The sequence below is a fragment of the Pezoporus flaviventris genome, unplaced genomic scaffold, assembly GCF_033815535.1.
Source record: "Pezoporus flaviventris isolate CSIRO_AGI_PZ_B2104156 unplaced genomic scaffold, CSIRO_AGI_Pfla_v1 ptg000007l, whole genome shotgun sequence".
Lineage (NCBI taxonomy): Eukaryota > Metazoa > Chordata > Aves > Psittaciformes > Psittacidae > Pezoporus > Pezoporus flaviventris.
This window is the reverse complement of record NW_026892555.1, coordinates 65,443,167-65,461,952: the sequence shown is the minus strand read 5'-3', so window position 1 is coordinate 65,461,952 and position 18,786 is coordinate 65,443,167. Positions and strand designations below refer to the sequence as shown.

At 41.6% G+C, this 18,786-nt stretch overlaps 1 protein-coding gene across 3 annotated transcripts in view; it reads right to left on the bottom strand.

The window, feature by feature from the left end:
• Positions 1-16,078, bottom strand: part of LPCAT1 (lysophosphatidylcholine acyltransferase 1) — a 60,326-nt gene extending 44,248 nt beyond the window's left edge. For all 3 annotated transcript variants that reach the window (XM_061449025.1, XM_061449026.1, XM_061449027.1), the window contains exons 1-3: positions 15,735-16,078; positions 8,917-9,059; positions 7,216-7,430 (exon numbers count right to left, since the gene is read on the bottom strand). In XM_061449025.1, the coding sequence (XP_061305009.1) occupies positions 7,216-7,430; positions 8,917-9,059; positions 15,735-15,851 (475 nt within the window). In that variant the 5' untranslated portion in view covers positions 15,852-16,078. The remainder of the gene's footprint in view (positions 1-7,215; positions 7,431-8,916; positions 9,060-15,734) is intronic.
• Between the last annotated feature and the right edge of the window lie 2,708 nt (positions 16,079-18,786).

Sequence of the window (18,786 nt, the reverse complement as noted above, 5' to 3'; positions counted from 1 at the left end):
CCTAAAAAAAAAGAAATAAAATACAGCTTTTATTTTTCCAGCCACCATGGGATGAGCTCACTGACACAAGCTGCATAATCTTCTTTAGTCAAGGATAAACTTGTTGCATTAACGGATCAGCAGTGCTTAAAGTGTGAAGAATAAAAAGTGTAAGAAATTAGAGTCCTGTTCTCAGCAAAAGCTGCTGGTTCTGGTGTTACTTCACTGGCAGCTCAGCCAGCAACTCATCAAAATCCTACTGTGGTTCTGTGAAACCTATCTGTCACACTTTACAGTAAGTTCCAAACATTCAGACAACCTCTGAAATACTGCTTTTATCCCACAGGCTGCTGAAGCTTAGGAGATAGTGTATCAGAGAAAAGTTACCATGTTCTTGCACTTTTCCCTACATGCCCGTTCTTATATGGTATCCATACAACAATGCTCACTAGGGAAGCAAAAAATCATCATGGGTCAGCTGGGGTTCCTGCTGTGGGAAGGTAAAACAAAACAAAACAAAAAAAAAACAAACCCAAAACCACCATATACAAAAAAACAAAGCAAACCAAAAACAGGACAAGGGATAAAATATGTGAAAGAAATCATACTTTGTTTCATAGAACCACAGAATCAACCAGGTTGGAAAAGACCTTAAAGATGTTCAAGTCCAGCCTTTACCCCAGGACTGCCATGCGCACCACTAAATCACATCACTGAGGGCCTCACCTGCACGTTTTGTCCACTTCCAGGGTCAGTGATTCCACCACTTTCCTGGGAAGCCTCTTCCAATGCCTGACCACCCTTTCAGTGAAGAATTTTTTTTCCTAATACCTGTACCTGTTTGTTTTCTTAGTGATGCCAGACCTGAGTTTCCCCTACCACTGCAAACTACTATTCTGTAGCAAAACCAGCATTACCAAGAAAAGGAAAGCAAAAAAAGATTCAAACATCCTCAGCCTTCACCCTGAAGTTTCTTTTACATTAGGCCCATCTGATGGAATTCAGGTTACTTCAGGCCAAGGACTGCACAAGATAAAGGCTTCAGAGTTCTGGAATTATTTGAGGATATGCTGCAAGCAGTCTTCTTTATAATACATGAAATTAAGCAAGCAGATAGATTTTACATAGGGCAGTATGACCAAAACATGAGCCTATAGACAACTCACCAATTCGGAGTCTCTAACAACTAATGTAATCTGTATCTGAAAACCGGGCAGGCAAGCATTGTTAACCTGGGAGCTTTACTCTTACAATCTTCCCAAATAGCAAGCTACTGCAGTGTTACCAAGCCCTCAAAAAACCAACCACACGGCATGTTCTCTTACAAATGGACACCACCACAAACAGCAACACACCCAAGTGCAAAGAAAAACTATTACAGTATGCTTAAACAGAAGAGGCAACTGAAAGCTTGGTTTCCTATGGATTTGTTCTGCCTGGTGAGTTACATGATATAAAATAGGCTTCAAGGCAAGTTCATTTCTTCTCTCCCAGTTCAGACACTATTTTCACACAGCCTGTAGAACTTTTATCTTTTAAACCATCAGCTTTCTTTCAAATACGTATGAAGCCATCACTATTTCAGCCCAGCACATCAAAACTTTATATATTGTTTATTATTTATAAACCTTGTCTATTAAGCTAAGCTTCCTTCAGGATCAGACCAAAAATATGACAAAAATCTCAGCATTAAACAGCAACTTAAGATCCTATAAGACATTGAAACTCTCACGTCATTAGTAACAAGCTGAAAAAGTACATACCATGGAAAGGCTAACTCTGTACTTGCCTTTCCTCATACACTCTTTTTATAACCATGTTTTAAAACAGAGCATAAGGCTACACAGATCCTTACTCTCACCATGTATTTTCATGTTCAGTAAACAAGACAGTAATCTGAAAATTCAAAGGCTGTACCAAGTTGATCTGTGCAAGAAATAGTCAGGAGCAGGGCCAAGAGTTTGTAAAGAGAAACTGAGAAACATACCAAATAGGTGGACAAGCTGAGGCTGCAGTCAGAAATCGAGTCATAACATAGGAAGCCCTAGAGACAGTACTGTAAAGTAGTATGTAAGGCAAGGAATAAGCTGGACTAGAGCAAAGTCAGACCAGGAGCAAAAAGCAGCATGCATGAAAACACTTCAGACAGCTGGCATACTGAGCTACTAAAGGAAACAAGCAAAACTGTGCAATATGCTTAATAAATAGAACATAATCTTAACCTTCTCTGCTTGACAATTTAAGTGACCATCCTTAAACTATAAATTCTAGTGGGCAGAAAAACCCTCAATTCACAAAATTGACTTTGCCAGTGTCATTTTTCTCTAGCACTGTCAGTCCTACTTGATGTAGTCACTCTCATCCCCTGTTTCAGCTCATTACAAGTGCTCCTGAAGACAGGTGAAACACTGTACTTCACCTTCTTAGGCAGGTGCCCGCAATTTAAACAGTACCACCAGTAATTCATCAAAACCTCTGCCTTGCAGGGCAGCCAGAATGCCAGATACACTAACCAACAGAAAGTTGCTCTAGCATGAAACAGCATGTTTTAAAGGAGCCTGCAAAAATTCAATATTGCTTTAATTAATTGCAGGGTGGCAGCTCCAACTGATTTCAGAACAGTAACTCCCATGCAATCATCTCAAGCACCAGCTGATGCATAAGCAAAAACTGTTCCTTTCCGATGAGCTGAACACATACAATTGCTGTCAATGGACTTCTCAGAATAATGGGGTTGGGAGGATAAGGGGGAGGAGGTATTTCACCTATTTCCAGGCAAATGAGGGTGAGGAAACCTCATTTCAAATCAAGACATGAAGTGCTATTTATATAAAAAAGTACTGCAATAAACCATTTAAATTATGCTGGACAGTTACAGTCATAGAGTAAAGCTACACTGGCACCACCACCACTGGTCTATAAGGTATCAGAGAACACAAAGCAACAGAATGGTACCGTGGCACTGAATACAGTACTAAAACGTACCCATACACACATTTTTGAGTAATAAGCAGTTACATCTTCACTACTGTAGAATCAGAGTGACAGCTGAACATGAAGCTTTCTCTTGGCCTCTCCCAAAAACACAAAACCCCATCACCTACATTCCTCTGATACACTGAGATGGCAACCTATGAAGCCAGCATGAACGGGGTGGACGGCTGGAGGATTAGTCTGCATACAGAAGTGATGAGTAAAGAATTTGGCATATTTTAAGTTCCAAGAGGAAAACATACCCAGCTACCACAGCATAAATAATTCTGAGTTACTTATTTCTTGTATTTTAGTATGATTCTCTAGAAATGCTTATAAAACACTTTCAGAAGGTGAGCTTGAACAAAAAAATGTGGGAGATGTGGGAAAAAAAACACCCACAAAAGAACTGATAGGTTTTACATCGCAGTATGATTCTCCCCATTTCCTCTGTAGCGCTTCCATATTCTGCCAAGTACAAATGACCTCTTTGCCATTTATACATTTAAGCTAACATATCCCCCATTCATTTCACAGGTACCAAGGTTCCTCTCTTTTTTCAGAGGGTGAAGTTACAGATGTCAAGAAGCTGATTTAAACTTCAAGCACATCACCTTAAAGTTAGTTTTTAAAAAGTCAGACCACTGAAGATGTGGTCTGAATCACAAAAGTTGTCAGTAAATTTGATTTCATGGGGATTTTGTCAGACAAATCCTTTTTCCTTCTTATTGAAGTATTTCTGCAGTAGCACCAACCACTTGAGCAATGAAAAGTAACTTTTACCCAGGTTGCTTTACCAGCCAAAAAGATAGTGAAGTGTAACTATCCAGAAATTATGCAAATAGTTTGTCCTGGCTTGACATGGGGTCCAGAAGACAAAACAGGAAAGTTTAAGGACCTATGGTGATGAAAGAACTGATCTAACTTGTTCAGCCAATGTAAAGCGCAATGGATTCCTGAATGTCATCTTTGTTGGGCTGCACACTTTACATTAAAGTGGTGCAGTGAACTTCACATCTCCAACCTATCAAAACTCTGGAAAGTAATTGCGTAGAATACATACATGTCCTTCTTCAACATTGTGGTGATGTGCTCTGTCTGTTCTCGCATTCTCCATTTTCTTTACTACTGACACTAATTGCAGAAGTCATAACTCCCCCATCAGATCAAAAGAGCATTTTTTAATATGGTTTTTCTCCCCCCCCCCCCATGAACGAAGTTGTCTGAAAAAGTCACAAGACTTAAGTCTGCTTCCAAAATTGGCCTCTGTGGTCCAGGAGAGCTGCCTTTTAAGTCAGAAAGCACAAGAATACTCAAACACACTTGTGAATACTTCCATGAAAAACAGGCTTTCAATCAACTGGACTTAAAACCAGCTCAAAAGCTTAATATTCCATGACTGGCAAACTAAGGGTACAACAAAAATAACACAGGCAGCTGCTCCAGAAACCTATTAAAATACTTTTGAAACCAATCTTGGTAACCAATTCACAATCAGATCTTTTTGTGCCTGTTATAGTACCTGATCCCTCTGGCACACAGTGTACAGTGTCTTGATAAATGTTGCCATTACATCAAAAAGGCAACTCGTCTACCTCATGTTTGGATAGCCTTGATGAAGATCTACTCTCCACTTAAAGTCCTCATCCATGGAAATTATCTTCGGATATCTTCCACTGTTACATTTTTTATATGCTGAATTCTTCTAAGAGTTAAACGAATGTATTTTATCCAAAATTCCCCAGAAGATTCTGAATGACCATTAACGAAACGAGACTCAATCAAGAAATCACAAGGTTAAAATTATCAATGGCTGGCTCCAAGACTTCACTGGATATGCTACAACAAGTTTGCAAGATTTACAAAAATGAAGAACATAAAACAATTCTGACCACTGTGGGGGAAGTTCTAGATGAATGTCTACCCCAAGAAAAACATGACCACCTTCTCACAGATAGCATAAAGAGAAAAACCACTGGCCCAATTGCATGAAATGTATTTTGTGTGTGTGTGTGTGTGAAGTGTAAATAAGTACACTGGAATTAAAATACTAGATCAAAGGAGGAGAGGATGGTCAGTACCAACTGCTTCACAGAAATCTTCTTTTAAGCAGTAAAAGATAATATCTCAACTTGACTCCATGGACAGCTTTCACTAAATTTTAAGCCCAAGTAGTCACTACAGTCATTACTCACCTTTCTGTTAAGGTCTATTTATTTTAGTAACACTAACTGCTGTAATCAATGCTGCTCATAAAAAAAGCACTGCTCTAAACCAAAAAAAAAAAACAAACCCTAATGTTTTCGAACTCCAAATTCCAGCTATAATGTTTGCCATACCCTCACCTTTGTGGCATTTTTCTAAACACCTCATAAGGGACCACATAATTTTTGTGGCTGCCTGACATAAAGTGAATGCAGCTACACAGGACAAAACACTCATTTACTTGGATGTACTCTATATTCTGGTAATATTCCATCGATTCACTGTGTGCAGTTTTCTGGGTTTTCTGTTTTTCTGTAACTAGTTTTAGTCATACATGGACAAAATTAAGTTTTTTTTTTAATTTATTTTAAGTCTAGACTTCTAAGTTAAGTTTTAAAGGACTCAATTGAATTAGGCATATGGGAAATTTGAACTACTCAATACACATCATTTGTGCTACATTGAGTGTAACTACAACCTGCATGTCCCTACAGATCCTCCTCAGATTTTCCTACTAGTCCCCACCGAATCTATTACATGGGATAGTTAAGCAGCTATTATAGCATTATATCAAATGCTACTCTGCCATTTTGTCATATTTCAGTAACACAACATGGCCTGGAGCTACCTCATTTACCTTGCGTCCTCCAAACAGCTGCAAGCAAAGGAGAGCTCCACATGGACTACTTTATTTTGCTAAGCTAGCAATTATTAAACAGTCAGTTGAGTTGGGGGGGAAGAAGATAAATCTGCCCCTGCTTTTATGGCTGGACTGCTCCTCCAAGCCCAAGTTGGCCAGGGCACACCTACACTGTACAGGAGTGTCAACATACCATCTCATAACAGTATCTTCTTTAAGTAGGAAGAGTTTAATTTCATGTTGTTTTCACACTATGCTTATTTGCAGGCATTTGTATTTATTCATGCCTACATGCTTCTTGTTAAAAGGATCTATTCATTTTTACACAGAGTTTTCACTGCCACGAAATTTCACTAAACTGTTCTAGCCTGAATTTCACCTAATGCAAAGAGACCTTTCTACCAAGAGATTCCACACATAAAGCTTCCAGGTGTAACCACTCACCATATGTGACCATGTCTCAGCTTCTGGTTTTGAACCTGTCCTTAAAACTATACTGTTTAATGAAATTTTAGGAGGATGTCAATACCAACAGCCTGATTCCACTTAGTTGCAAGGTTAATCAAAGCTTTTATTTAGACTTTTAAACAGTACCTACCCAAGGCCGAAGTAAGAACTTTTGTCCTTTTTATACTACCCTTAAAATCTACATAATGGGACACAGGAGGATCCTTTCAACCCTGATGGTCCCACAATACAACATGGTGGATTTCTCCAAAATGTTTCCACATAGGCTTTCATTAGAAGCCTACAAGGCTAAAAGCTTACACATTTTTGGCACAACTGTACCAAAAATCACAGGCCTCTCTTGAGCCTTTGCAACAATCTACACTGACAATTCCAAAGATAGTATTCAAACACTACTGACCTGGGCATCTGCATTTCTTGTGACTAAATCTGAGTGTACAATAATCCGCTCTTGCTCATCTCTCACACCATGCCTAAAGCAAGCTTATTGATGCATGAAGGATTAGCAGCCCTCCCTCAAGACAAGGCACCATTGAGAGCAGACAACATTCCTAAAACACGTTTCTGGGATGGTGCCCTGACTTGCACCATGAAAGAAGTCTTGACACACTTCCTTTCTAGCCTCACCCTTTGCTTCCATAGCCCCATCCTCACTTGCTTTTCTATTTGTCAGCCCTTAAAATATTACACTTTCACTGCGAATGTAACCATGAGTTCTGTAGGATTGTTTTGACTTTGTACAATGATTCAACTTTGGAGAAAGGGGAAAAAAAAAACCAAAAAACATATCCCTCCCAATTCTTTCTATTGACATTAAAAATAAACCAGTGAAAAAGTCACCACATATTATAGCCTGAAAAAAAAAGTAAATGTTGCTTTCCCATACATAACCAGCAAACCTCCTAAGTAATCATTTTTAATTGTTCTTGAAAAATTATCTACCAACTTACTTCCCCAAACAGGAATATCTTTACTTTCTGCTTTCATCACAATGGAGGCGAAGGTCATAGTTACTGGAATGGCATCAAAGTAGGAAGAATGGGGAGCCACAGTTAATATTGCTGCTTCTCCTGGCAATGCCCGTCTGCCTTTTACACTTATCCAGTGGAATCCACCAGCAAGCCACATCATTCTCATGATTGCTTTCAGCAAAATATCCACTACCCTGTAAAGAGTTGAAAAAAGAGTTATGCTGCCACAAGAATACCTTAACAAAGGAAAAGAAAAACTTTACACAAAAATTTCATAAGCATGAAATACGTGCAGATAGGATATGCTGCTCAAACAGAGCAGGAACACTACACAGACTTCCGTTTCCTCTTTCTCAGCAGGTTTAAGACCACTTTTAAGGTAAGAAGCCATTTAATTTCAATTCATACCTGAATATTAATGTGTTTTAATCACAGTAAGAGTGGCATTTATCACTAAACTAATTTTGATTCAGACTACGGCTGCTCAGTTTCTTCTATACCATGTTTAATAATGTTTTCTAGTAACACTAAAAAAAAACTTTATTAAACTCAGTCCTGAAAAATACTATTAGGATATTGCTAGAATGCAACAACCCTGATTCCTGGGTTCAAGTTCACCCAAACAAAACAGTGCAGAAATGTAGGGCAGAGATTCCCAAACAGAGGGATGCTTACAGAATATACCCTGGAGCTTTGGGAATATTTTACCTTCTTCTCTTTTCCCCATCTCCTCCTCAAGTGTTTTTCTGTTTATTTTGTGGTGGGTTTGTTTGTTTTTTTGACGGAGTTTTGTTTGCTTTCTTTTTAAATGATAGTCATGAAAAGAGAAGCATTTACTTTGAGCCCACAGAGTGCCAAAACCAAACACTACAAATTGCTGTACTCACAGGGACTGGAGGCTGGAGAGCAGGGTGACACAGAAACTGGATTAAATGGGGGCGGGACAATCTAAAAAGCTTCAAAGTAACTCTATGGAAGGTTGATTGCAGCCTATTACTCCTTTAGTAATTATACTGATAGGATTCCAAATGAAATGCAAAGTGACATGTCTCTGTGGTTCTCAAACTCCTTCCCTCCTGTGTTGCAAAACAGAATCAGCTTCCCTGATGGTAATGCCAGCTCTTTTAAAGTTCTCTACAGAAAAGAGGTGATACACACCTTTCTTACTCCTCAAATGGCAGTTTTCATGGATGGGTGAACACTATCTTACATTCTACCTTAATCAGCTTTCCAATATCAAAATGAGCACAGACTTATTAATAAACACCTGTCAATTTGTCACAGGGCAGCAGTAAATGGGGTGACGCAGTTTAAAACAACAATTTAGAATATGAAATCTGGGCACATTCCGTAGTGTCACTCTTCATAACAGGAAGTTGACATTACAGGAATAATTGAAATTGAAGGATGCCACAATGATGCTTTGCACTACATCCTTGATAAAGAGGCCAGTGATGATCAGTTTTTCTCCCTGTAATTCTTGTATCTCCTGGTATATCAAACAGTTGAGGTATTTTTAGTTTCCCATCCAAGGAGTGTTTAAATAGTAATTCTTATATTTTTCTTCCGAAGAGAAAAGCAGGTCTGTAGGAGAGATGTCAGGTATTTCCAACATTCTCTTTTTCAAACCACCGAACTAAATACTGAGTCTCTCAGTATTTCACCGTATCAGTGACTCACTTTCGCCACCAGGAGAGGGGCTTTTCAAGCACTTGCTCATCAGGTCCCATTGAAGCAATGAATGCAAAAGGCCAGGCCAGCAACATCATAAAAGCAGCAAAAAAGAGTCGGATAGGAAACAGAGTCAGGGTCATGAAGGCAATCTGCAAAATAAAAAAAATAAAAAAATAAAAAAAAAAGCAGCATTATTGTAACATGATCTTAGACTGAATCTCATCAGCGACTCCTGGAAACTGATCTGAAGTCTTAACTTAAAAATGTTAAAACCAGCAGAATATGCTTCAATTCCAAATAAAAAATTGTAGTGTATGTGTAACAATTTCATATTCACCAATCTTAATTACAGCTGAAACACAGCACCCCCTTTAAAGCCAATGAAGTCACAGCTTTCCACGCTTCTTCAGACCCTTTGTTTGTCAGTGAATATATCTGCATGCTCTTCCCTTTCTGCAGCCTCACACTTAGTAAATATTTAGCATGGGTGTGTTATAAATCTTACTGCACTATAGAGAAGTTGGTCGACCACAGCAGCTCCCAGTCAGTGACATGCATTACTTCAGAAGAGCGCATTGACACAGCAATACAGAAACCAACCTGGAAAACTCTTCCAGGACTGAGCAGGCACCTGTTCCTCTGCAGTAGGTTCTTGGAACCAGAAGCTGTGGGGAACCACAGTGGGGAGCATGGTGCAGAGACCTCTGAACAAACATCCAGACACATATTATGAGTTTCAGCTATAGGTCTGTTCTAACAGGCACAACACCCTGGAAAGCAGAGGACTTCAAGAAGTTATCCTCCCCTGGGGAGCCGTAGTGAATGAACATAGCTGCTTCTGCACCTTCTCCCAGCACTCTACCTCTCAGAGCCCTTTCCCAGCCAGTTAGCCCTCTGCCTTCAACTCTAGTGAAAAACATGTCACGTTGGAACTTCTCCCACAGTCTCTTGAAGGATTGTTCCAGAAGCAGGGCCTTTCCTGATCTTTCCAGAGTTGTTCCCAACTGTCCTCTGGAAAACATAACTTAGCTACTATGTGTGCAATGATACACCTAGCCCAGGAAACAGCTCCAGGAGCCAAGAGTCCCTGTTTCTCACTCAAGGGACAGGAAGAAAGAAATCTCTTAAAGCAGAGGAGGGTACAGCTCTGGATGACTGGCTAAGGGAGAAAGAACAGAAAACTGAAGCTGACTGAGGTAGCACCAATGTTCCTCAAGGTGTACAACAGAGGCTAGCAGAAGATGAAGATGATACTATGAAAAATAAGGACCATATAAAGAATAAACTCAAAAGGAAATATATTGCATATTCAGTTGTACCAGATGAGGAAGAAAAGCTCTTCAGCTTGTACCAGATGAGGAAGAAAAGCTCTTCTGAGCACCACAATGGCTGGGCAAGGATGAGTAATGAGGCATAAGCTGCTGTCTCATGTTGTGCTTGATCTGATGCATATCCAGGCTGCTGTGGAACGCATTATTCATATTCTTCTTTCCCTAATGCAGATCTAGTCCTCATGCAGCTCAGTTTCCCATTGATCAGTTCCTGCTTCCTCTCACTTCTCAAAACAGCTCAATAACCAATTCAACCTGTAGCTGCACATCTCTCTAGATCTAGGGTAGAGGCAGGGAACACACAGCAGGAGAAAAGCCTAAACTACCAGCCCATTGCAATGTCAGATTTTACAGTGATGGTTCCAGCTGGTACCATCATCTTATAACAACCATGGTCTCATTCCCTGAAAGCAGTCCCTTGATGGACTGCTCCATTTTGCAGAATTGAAAGAAGGAATTTCTTTCTTAGATAGGCTAATATCCCAGATTAACCAGTACTACTTCCTGAAGTGCAGTGGTCAGATGAGCACTGAAGTCATACCAACTCATGCAACCTGCATCCATAGACAAGACCACCATGACTTGCAGGAAACAGGGAAGCATTCCTCTGCAAATTGGAGAAGAGAGCAGCTGCCTTCTAAGTTTGTAAAATGAGAAAGACCAGCTGTCAAGAAAAAAGGGAAACAAAATGCAGGTGAAGACACAGCCTCTGCAATTCACACCCTCTCCCTTCCACTTCTCCAAGTCTCCTCCTATACCAGGGCAGAGCTGAATGGCAAGTAACTGGTGATGAGCCATTCAGTCCTTTGCATCTTTGTAGCAATTCCTTATATCAAGATCATGTTAGAGCCACATCACAGAACTGGAGCAGTAGTTGCATGCATAAGATCAGAAAAGATGGCATAAATGTGCAGAAAAGGCTTCTTGGTCTTCTGTGTCCAGAGACAGCAGCTGTAGCAATGGACAGCAAGAAGCAGTTTCAGCAAAACAGGTGTAACATCTGGCTGTGACACGAGCCTCTTTTTTAGAAGGCGGTCATGAAGTACCTATCCACACAAGAAATTTAGGAGACAAGTATGTTTGGCCCCTTTAGAAGGCTAGGAATCAATAAAGACACTAACATTTGAAATGCAGTTCAGTCTACATCTACATTCAGACACCTTCCAGGGTAAGAAAGCTGTAACACCTACATAAAATATTAGACAGAAAGAAGAAGATCCTGTCCCTACCAACCACTGTACAAGATCCGAATGTAGGAGATACACACTCTTGGTCTGACCTTGTCCAGGCATTTCTGTGATTATCTCTCTACATATTTAGGACATTCACCCAAACATGTTTTCTGTTAAAATTAGAAATTCTACCTGGTAATAACTTGTATATAAACACCCATGTTTTGAATACATTAAAACAAACCCTAAAGGTCCATTTGGAGCTGTACCTTATGAGGTTCAGCTCATGACCAATTTTCTCAAGAGGGGTTTGACTACAGGTCATTTAACATTTGCTAGTCTACAGGATCCTACTTAGTTTTCAGAAGTGGCAGCATATGCTGTGAAAGGCTCAAGGAAGACAGCAGGAAGGGAGAGGATGGTCTTACAGCTTGTAACAGAAGGCTGCCCTGGGAAATTGTACTCACTCTTCTGTCAGAAAGGCTTCAATTTGAAGTCACTTAAAAGTGACTTAATCACTTAAACTAAATAGGTATCTTATGTTCTCCTCATTCAGAGACTCTGCATTCAGATTTGAGTTTGAACTTACAATTGAAGTATAAAATATGAACTTAAATCCTTTTTAAGCTCTCCAGCATATCAGCTCATACATATCTAAGCACCGAGCAAGAGAATCACAGAGCACCCTTGTCTCCTCTTTATGTCTCTATTTCCTAGCTTGAAAGTCAGTATCATACCTCTTATGCACAAAGGAACTGAAAGAATGCATCTTTGAAATTAGTAATACAGTGAGAAACATTGTTAAAATCAGTTTATTCACAACAAATTTTTCATTACTAACTACAAATTAATGGTTACATATTGAACAAAGAAAACAGAATAATGAACAGCACATGTAGCATGGTAAAGGTTTTGATTTTTCTTTTAAATATGTCAGAGACTACATCTTGCCCTACACTTTCACTTCCTCACTATTATCATTCTTACAGCCTCAATTCCCCAAAGATGGCACTGAAGGAGCTAGGAACTTGTCCCTCAACAATTCTCTTATTACCCACTTTCCCACTCTGCAAGTTCCCCAATTGACATAATCATGGAGATAAATACCAGAGTAGAAAGTTTCATGTGCAACTAAGCCAATCTAACAGATCATTGCTGCTGAAGAGCGTGGTCCTGTTCACTGTTCCCCCAATCCTCCCCTTAAGTCAGCTCAAGCACTATCTGAGCTTGCAAGGAGCCAATACAGCTCATTAGAGTGAAGAAAAGCAATCGCAGCAAAAGAAAACAATCAGAATACAGAAAACCACAATAATATTCTGGCTTAATGAGACAAATCAGCTCACCAAGGCACCAAAGGAACACCAGCATTGGTGCAATAAAAGGGCCATAAACACTAGAAGAATGGAAAATGGTGTTGTATTGTATTTTTAAGTGGCAGGGAAACAAACCTACAAACACTTTGTGATAACTCCAGTAATGCTTCTGCCTGTTCTGCAGAGATAACTAGAATCAAGAGCTTTGACTTACCTGCTAAGTGCCCAGAAGATGATGAGGATGAACCAAATTCATGGCTAATGAAACCATGTCTGTCTCTTTCAGAAAGGGTATTTTTATTATAGTACTGAAATAAAACAGGTAGCTGCAAGAATGATCCCCACTGTCACCCTCTGATCAGAGTAAAATAGCCACTATATCTACAGGAAGCATGAGACTCAGGTCTGAAAGAGCGTTATTGCTTTTACACTCCTGTTATCTTCCTGCTTTTATAAAGTCAATAGAAGATGATGTGAACAATTCCTTGGCATTCAAATGGATTTTTGTTGTTATTCTTCTTTGCAGTTGTTTTGTCCTCTACATATTTATTTTCTTTCCTCCGCTCCCAGGGTCTTGGGCTAAAATGCATTTACTGTGAATTGTATTAATGAGTAAAAAACCTAACCTACCCTATTGCAGAGTGCAGGATGTGGGAAAGATGAGGAGGTAGTAAAGATAACGGGACTATCTGACAGACAAAGCAGCCTTGTCTCCCATTCCCCTGTGCTCACTAACCTCTTCACATACCTCCAGTCCCCACGTTTCCAACCTTCTGAAATAAACTTTGCAATCCCAGAACTCACCCCTGTTAGATTCACAGGGGAGACAGAAAAACCTGTGACACAGTGTGTGCCCACAGCTGAACAGGAAGCGAGTTCAGCTGTAATACTTCATACCAAACCCTCAGTAAAAGGCCAAGACTGCATGGAAGAGAACGCACACTGCTGTGATTCACTGTAAAGCAGCCTCCCCATTCAAGAGGTCTCCCTTTCTGGGAGAGTGGCATTTCTCAGAAGTGGAAGCGTTCCACAGCTCTTCAACAGCCTCTATGTCAAGCACAACTTTTAATCAGTGAAGAGGTTAGGAGAGCATGATTAAGGAACAGAAGAAAATTTATCACAGTTCTGTACATCAGCTTGTGTGCTTTCTCCTCAAAGGAAACTGCAAAAATATGACTGCAAGAGAGGCTGAGTTGAAGAACTCCGTGCCACTGCACATCAATAAGCACATCTAAAAAACAAGACCAAGCCACACTCTTTTGTGGGGCTATTCCTTTAGTCCCTACGCTGTAAAAAAAAACACTACAGAGCTTTAGACACATCTTACAGTTTTTTATTGAAAATAACATTCTTGAAATAGAGTGGCAAAGCTCATGTCTCATATAGACATGAAGGCCAGCCCACACAGAAGGCAAAAGTCACTTTGCTGGTGAAGGAACTAAAGGGTCTGTTAGGACTAAACAGATGAGCAATGCTAGTAGCTCTTATGAGATTCAACACTGCGAAAACTGTGAAACCAGCACTGTGCCCTCTCAACGGCATATTTAAGATTCCTTATAAACAAGCAGGTAGAAAGCTACATTAAAAGATACATTAACACTGCAAAATAAAACACAGTTATTGTTACAATTAGATACAATCCCAGACCATATGAATGCATGGTATCTTTGCTTCTCTCTGGTCCCTGTAAGACTTCTACCTCATTAATTACTTAGAAGCATGACTTAAGGAACAAAGTAAGGTTACACTGAAAAGAAACCATTACAACTATGTGATTTATTGAGGAAGCTCTAGGTATAAACTGAACAAGGCAAATGGCACAAACCTTTTCTCCCTTCTCCCATTCAAACAACAATTTATCAGTAACCATAAACACATACCAGGAAACCTGATTTAGAAAAGTAAAAGCCTTTTCACTGGAGTCTACTACGAATTCTTTGGCTGCCAGATACTTAACATGAGGCGCATTCCAATGTTTTGTATGACAGGCCAGACATCTCTTGTGTTAAGTCTCTGGACAGCAACAGGACAATGCAACAATCAACTTCACTCAGAATGCAGATTAAATTGAAGTTGGATCTAAAGCCCTTTGGAGAGGTTCAGTATTAGTAGATCTTAATTTCCGTATAGGCTGTTAGGCCCCCAAAACAACAGCTTTAAGGAACTGAAGCGTTACAGTGATGAAAGTAATAGAAATGGCCAACACTTATTAGGTGAGCCTTTGATGGCACTTCTTCATCCATCAAGTGACCCAGATCTTACCGACAGCCTAAGACAAGGGCCATGCACTCTGAATATCCAGCCACCTACTACTCATCACACGAGGCAACTGAGGCAGAGACATGGAGGAAAAAACAAACCAACTAACAAACAAGCCACACAACTGCAAATTTACATTTTAATACCAATTCCCGTCATCTTACAGCTACCTGTACAGTGGGTGAATTATGCCACAGGGATCATTTACCCAGGGGCCAAACTTGGGATGCCATAGCCCAAGCATACCTTGATGCTGGGAAAAGAGGGCCTCCAGAGCGCTGCTCCCCTACCCCCATTAAAGTAAAAAACACCCAAACAACCCCCACCCCAACAAACAACCAAAAAAAAACAAAACCAGCAGCAACAAAACCCAGAAAACCAACAAAACACAACACAAAACCATGTAAAAAAAGAAAATATGTGGTTTATTTTTAATTGTTTATAAAGCAGGCGGCGGTGCACAAGTTCAGAGCACGCCCTGCGAGCGGCGGGCGCCGGCCCCGGGAGCCCCTGCGCCCCACGGCCACCCCCAGCCCCCGCCCGACCGGGGCACCGCACCACGCTGCCCCCGCCCGCCCACCGCAGCCCTCACAAGCCCGGCTTGCGGGCAAGCACGCACACATGCCCCGGTTTTCCCCGGTCTCACAAAGCGCCGGCGGCAGGATGAGTGCCGCCGCCCGCCGCGGGGGACGCGCGGAAGGCGGCGGCGGGAAGGAGGCTGAGGGAGGGCAGGCCCTGCGCGCCCCTACCTTGGCTTTATCCAGGGGGCTGAGGCGCAGCTGGTGCACGAAGGGGCTCCGCGGCGGCGGCCCACGCTCCCGGCTGCCGGCCACGCAGCATCCCCGGCCGCGGCTGCTCAACTTCATGGCGGGGCAGGACTAGGCGCGGCGCGACCCAAGACGGGAGAGGGAGCGGACGCTGCACAGCGACCGCTAGTCCCCGAGTAGCGGCAGCAGGGAGGGAAGGAGGCAGACGAGCACCAGCAGCCAGCTCACTCACCACTAGACACCGGCCCCCGCCCTCCTGGGTGCTCCGCGCATGCGCGCTGCGCGCCGGCTACAGCGGCGCGGATGGGCCCCGGTTTCCGCGTCGGGTTGGTGGAGGAGTAGCGGGGTAGTGTGAGTGCTGTGTGTGCGCACCCACCCAGCCGCCCAGCCTCCCTCCGACCGGGCTTCTCAGGGCATGCTGGGAGGGCGGTCTCTCCCCCGGTACCCTCTGAGGCGTGGCGGGGCCATGGTCTCCGTCCCTACTAGCGGGCGGCCGCGGGGGGAGCCCCGCGTTAGGGCTGCTGAGGGGGAGCCAGCGGCCTGGGGCTGCACCTCTGTCGGATGCAACTGCTGGGCGTGGGGCAGGTGAGGGGAGCTTGAAAAACGCCAAAGGAAAGTAAAAAGTGTTGAGGGGAGTCTGGCTGAGGTGGAGGTGGGTCTTAGATGCTGGAGCAGTAACGACACGGCAGTCGGTAATACTGAATGAAGACATCTGCCGCATCTGGATGAAGCAAGGTGTACTCGCATCACCTCTTTGTTTGTAGGGTCTGTGGAGACTCTTCTCTTCCAAGCACTCTTAGGTGGTTTGTAATGAAGAGTCTAGCTAATTTGCACCCTGGGATCTTGGCAGAGTTGGTGAAAGAAGTAGCTAAGCGTGGGGTTTAATAAATCTTTATTGAGAAATAAAAGAGTGCTTGTGCTCTATCCACTGTCAAAAGATCAAGCAGAATGACCTGTACAGTTCTTGACTGTTTAACATCAACCACAAGCAAAACAGTGGAAAAGACAGGCGAGTCATTTGATAAATATGTAACGTATCCTTAATAATCTCACAGGTCTTATAAAACAGGCCTCATAGCCTTGCTCAGTGACATTCAAAGGTAAATTGATAAAAGTGACTGCAAAAACTTAATGACTACAGTTGCTAATCATTAAGCTTAAAAATGTAAAATGGTCTCTCAGTCCATATATCCTTCCAATGGCTAATGCTATTAAACACTGAATGTGTTGAACAGATACATGGTTTCTGACTTGAAAAATTAGAAAAATTTCAGAGGTTAATTGTCATCATATTGGGGGTTGCAAGGTTTTGCAGGCTCAGTGACTTTAAAGATTTTTACCAAGGATCCAAATAAACTCGTTAATAAAATCCATGGGTGTGCTAGATGGTAACTTGGTCAATTACTGTGAGAGCAGCTGCAGTGTCATCTGGACAGGTCAGTGAAATTAACACTTTCACACAAGCTCTTGCAGCCAGATGTATGTATATTTCCAAGAATACCAAGCCATACCTTTGGAATGAGAGCTTATGTTTTGGAAAAGATGGTCTAAAAACAGTTGCAAGCAAACTATTACACATAAAGTCCCAGTGCATTGTATCCAGTGTGACTGTTGGACTTACTACCAGGATTGGTGTACAGGAAATCAGTTACTGTGTGTGTTAATGAGAGTGGTACTAGAATAAAGTCTGTAGTTCAGACATTAAAGATCAGGTGGTGCTGGACAGTACTGGAGCAAACTTCTTACAACAATACATTAAAAAAGCTACATCGATTTAATTTGTCAGAAAAGATCTGCAAGAGATGGCCTTACTGCAGTGTTCAAATCCCTTCCAGAGGAAAAAGTACCACATGCCAAAGCTTTTTAAAATGGCAGGAAATTTGTAGAGGAAGAATCAGTGGTCAGGAGCTGAGATAACTTACTGCAAATGATAAATGATTGTTTAATGATAAACAAGCTCCTTGGTTCAATTTGGGACTAGTGATAAGACTTCCTGGCCCACAGTCAGAGTATGTGATCCAGTGATCCCTTTTAACCTTAAACCCTGTGAAGCATTTTAGCTGCATTCCAGATGATTTGGCTGCTCTCTCATTTTCTCCCTCTCCAGTGACTTCAAGCCATATGAGGCTGATTTCAATAATAAACGACAGATTACTTGAAGAATGAAGCAGAGACTCCCTCCAACAGGGCCTGTATGCCACGTAGCCAGGGAGGAGTTCACCGTAGCTCCCCACAGGGATCTGCTCTCTCATGAATCTTTCCCATAGGAGGGCTCCAGCACACACACTTATTCCCAGACTGGTAGGGATAGAACATAAAGTGTGATGAGGGTATTGAAGATGTTCGGCTGTAGGATGCAAGCAGGCTTCTTCAGTTCTGGCAGTTGTTAGTTTTCCAAAGCCAGTTTCCAAAAATGATCTGATATTATTATTAGCCACATAAGAGTTTTTGGTATTTGTAGCATCTTCCACAATTGTAAAATCAAGTGGAGCATTAGACACCTGCCTGCTCCTTTAGGTCTTAAACCTTCACTGTTAGGGTAGCTGTTCTCTATTATTGAGTATACAAGCAGTATTCTAATTTTTTATTACTTCTGTCATGGGTTCCTTAATTTCTAATTACCACGTGTGTATCAACTGAAAGAGGTTCCAGGAGACTCTGTAGTTTTAAAGGACTCATTTGTTGGGTAGGAATAATGTTCCATTATTTGTAATTTGGTGGCTATCTTCTAGGTTGTTTTAGAGTTCATGAACTATTTGGAGGTTAAGAAGTGCTTCCCTGGATTTTGTTTCTCATTTGTTTTCTTTAAAATTCTGCTGTGATCTGTATGACTTAAGAGAGGTCACTCAAAATGCACAGCCATTTGCAGAAATGTGTTTCCCCACCTCTGCAGTCCCTTTAATCTGCAAGCGTAAGAAGATGGAACTAAGCCCTGTTTCTTGGGAAAGAAAGTTCACCAGTGAAGGCAGGAGCTGGGCATGAGCTCTGAACAGGGGCAATCCTGTGGCAGAGCTTGAATGTGAAAGGCAGGCTG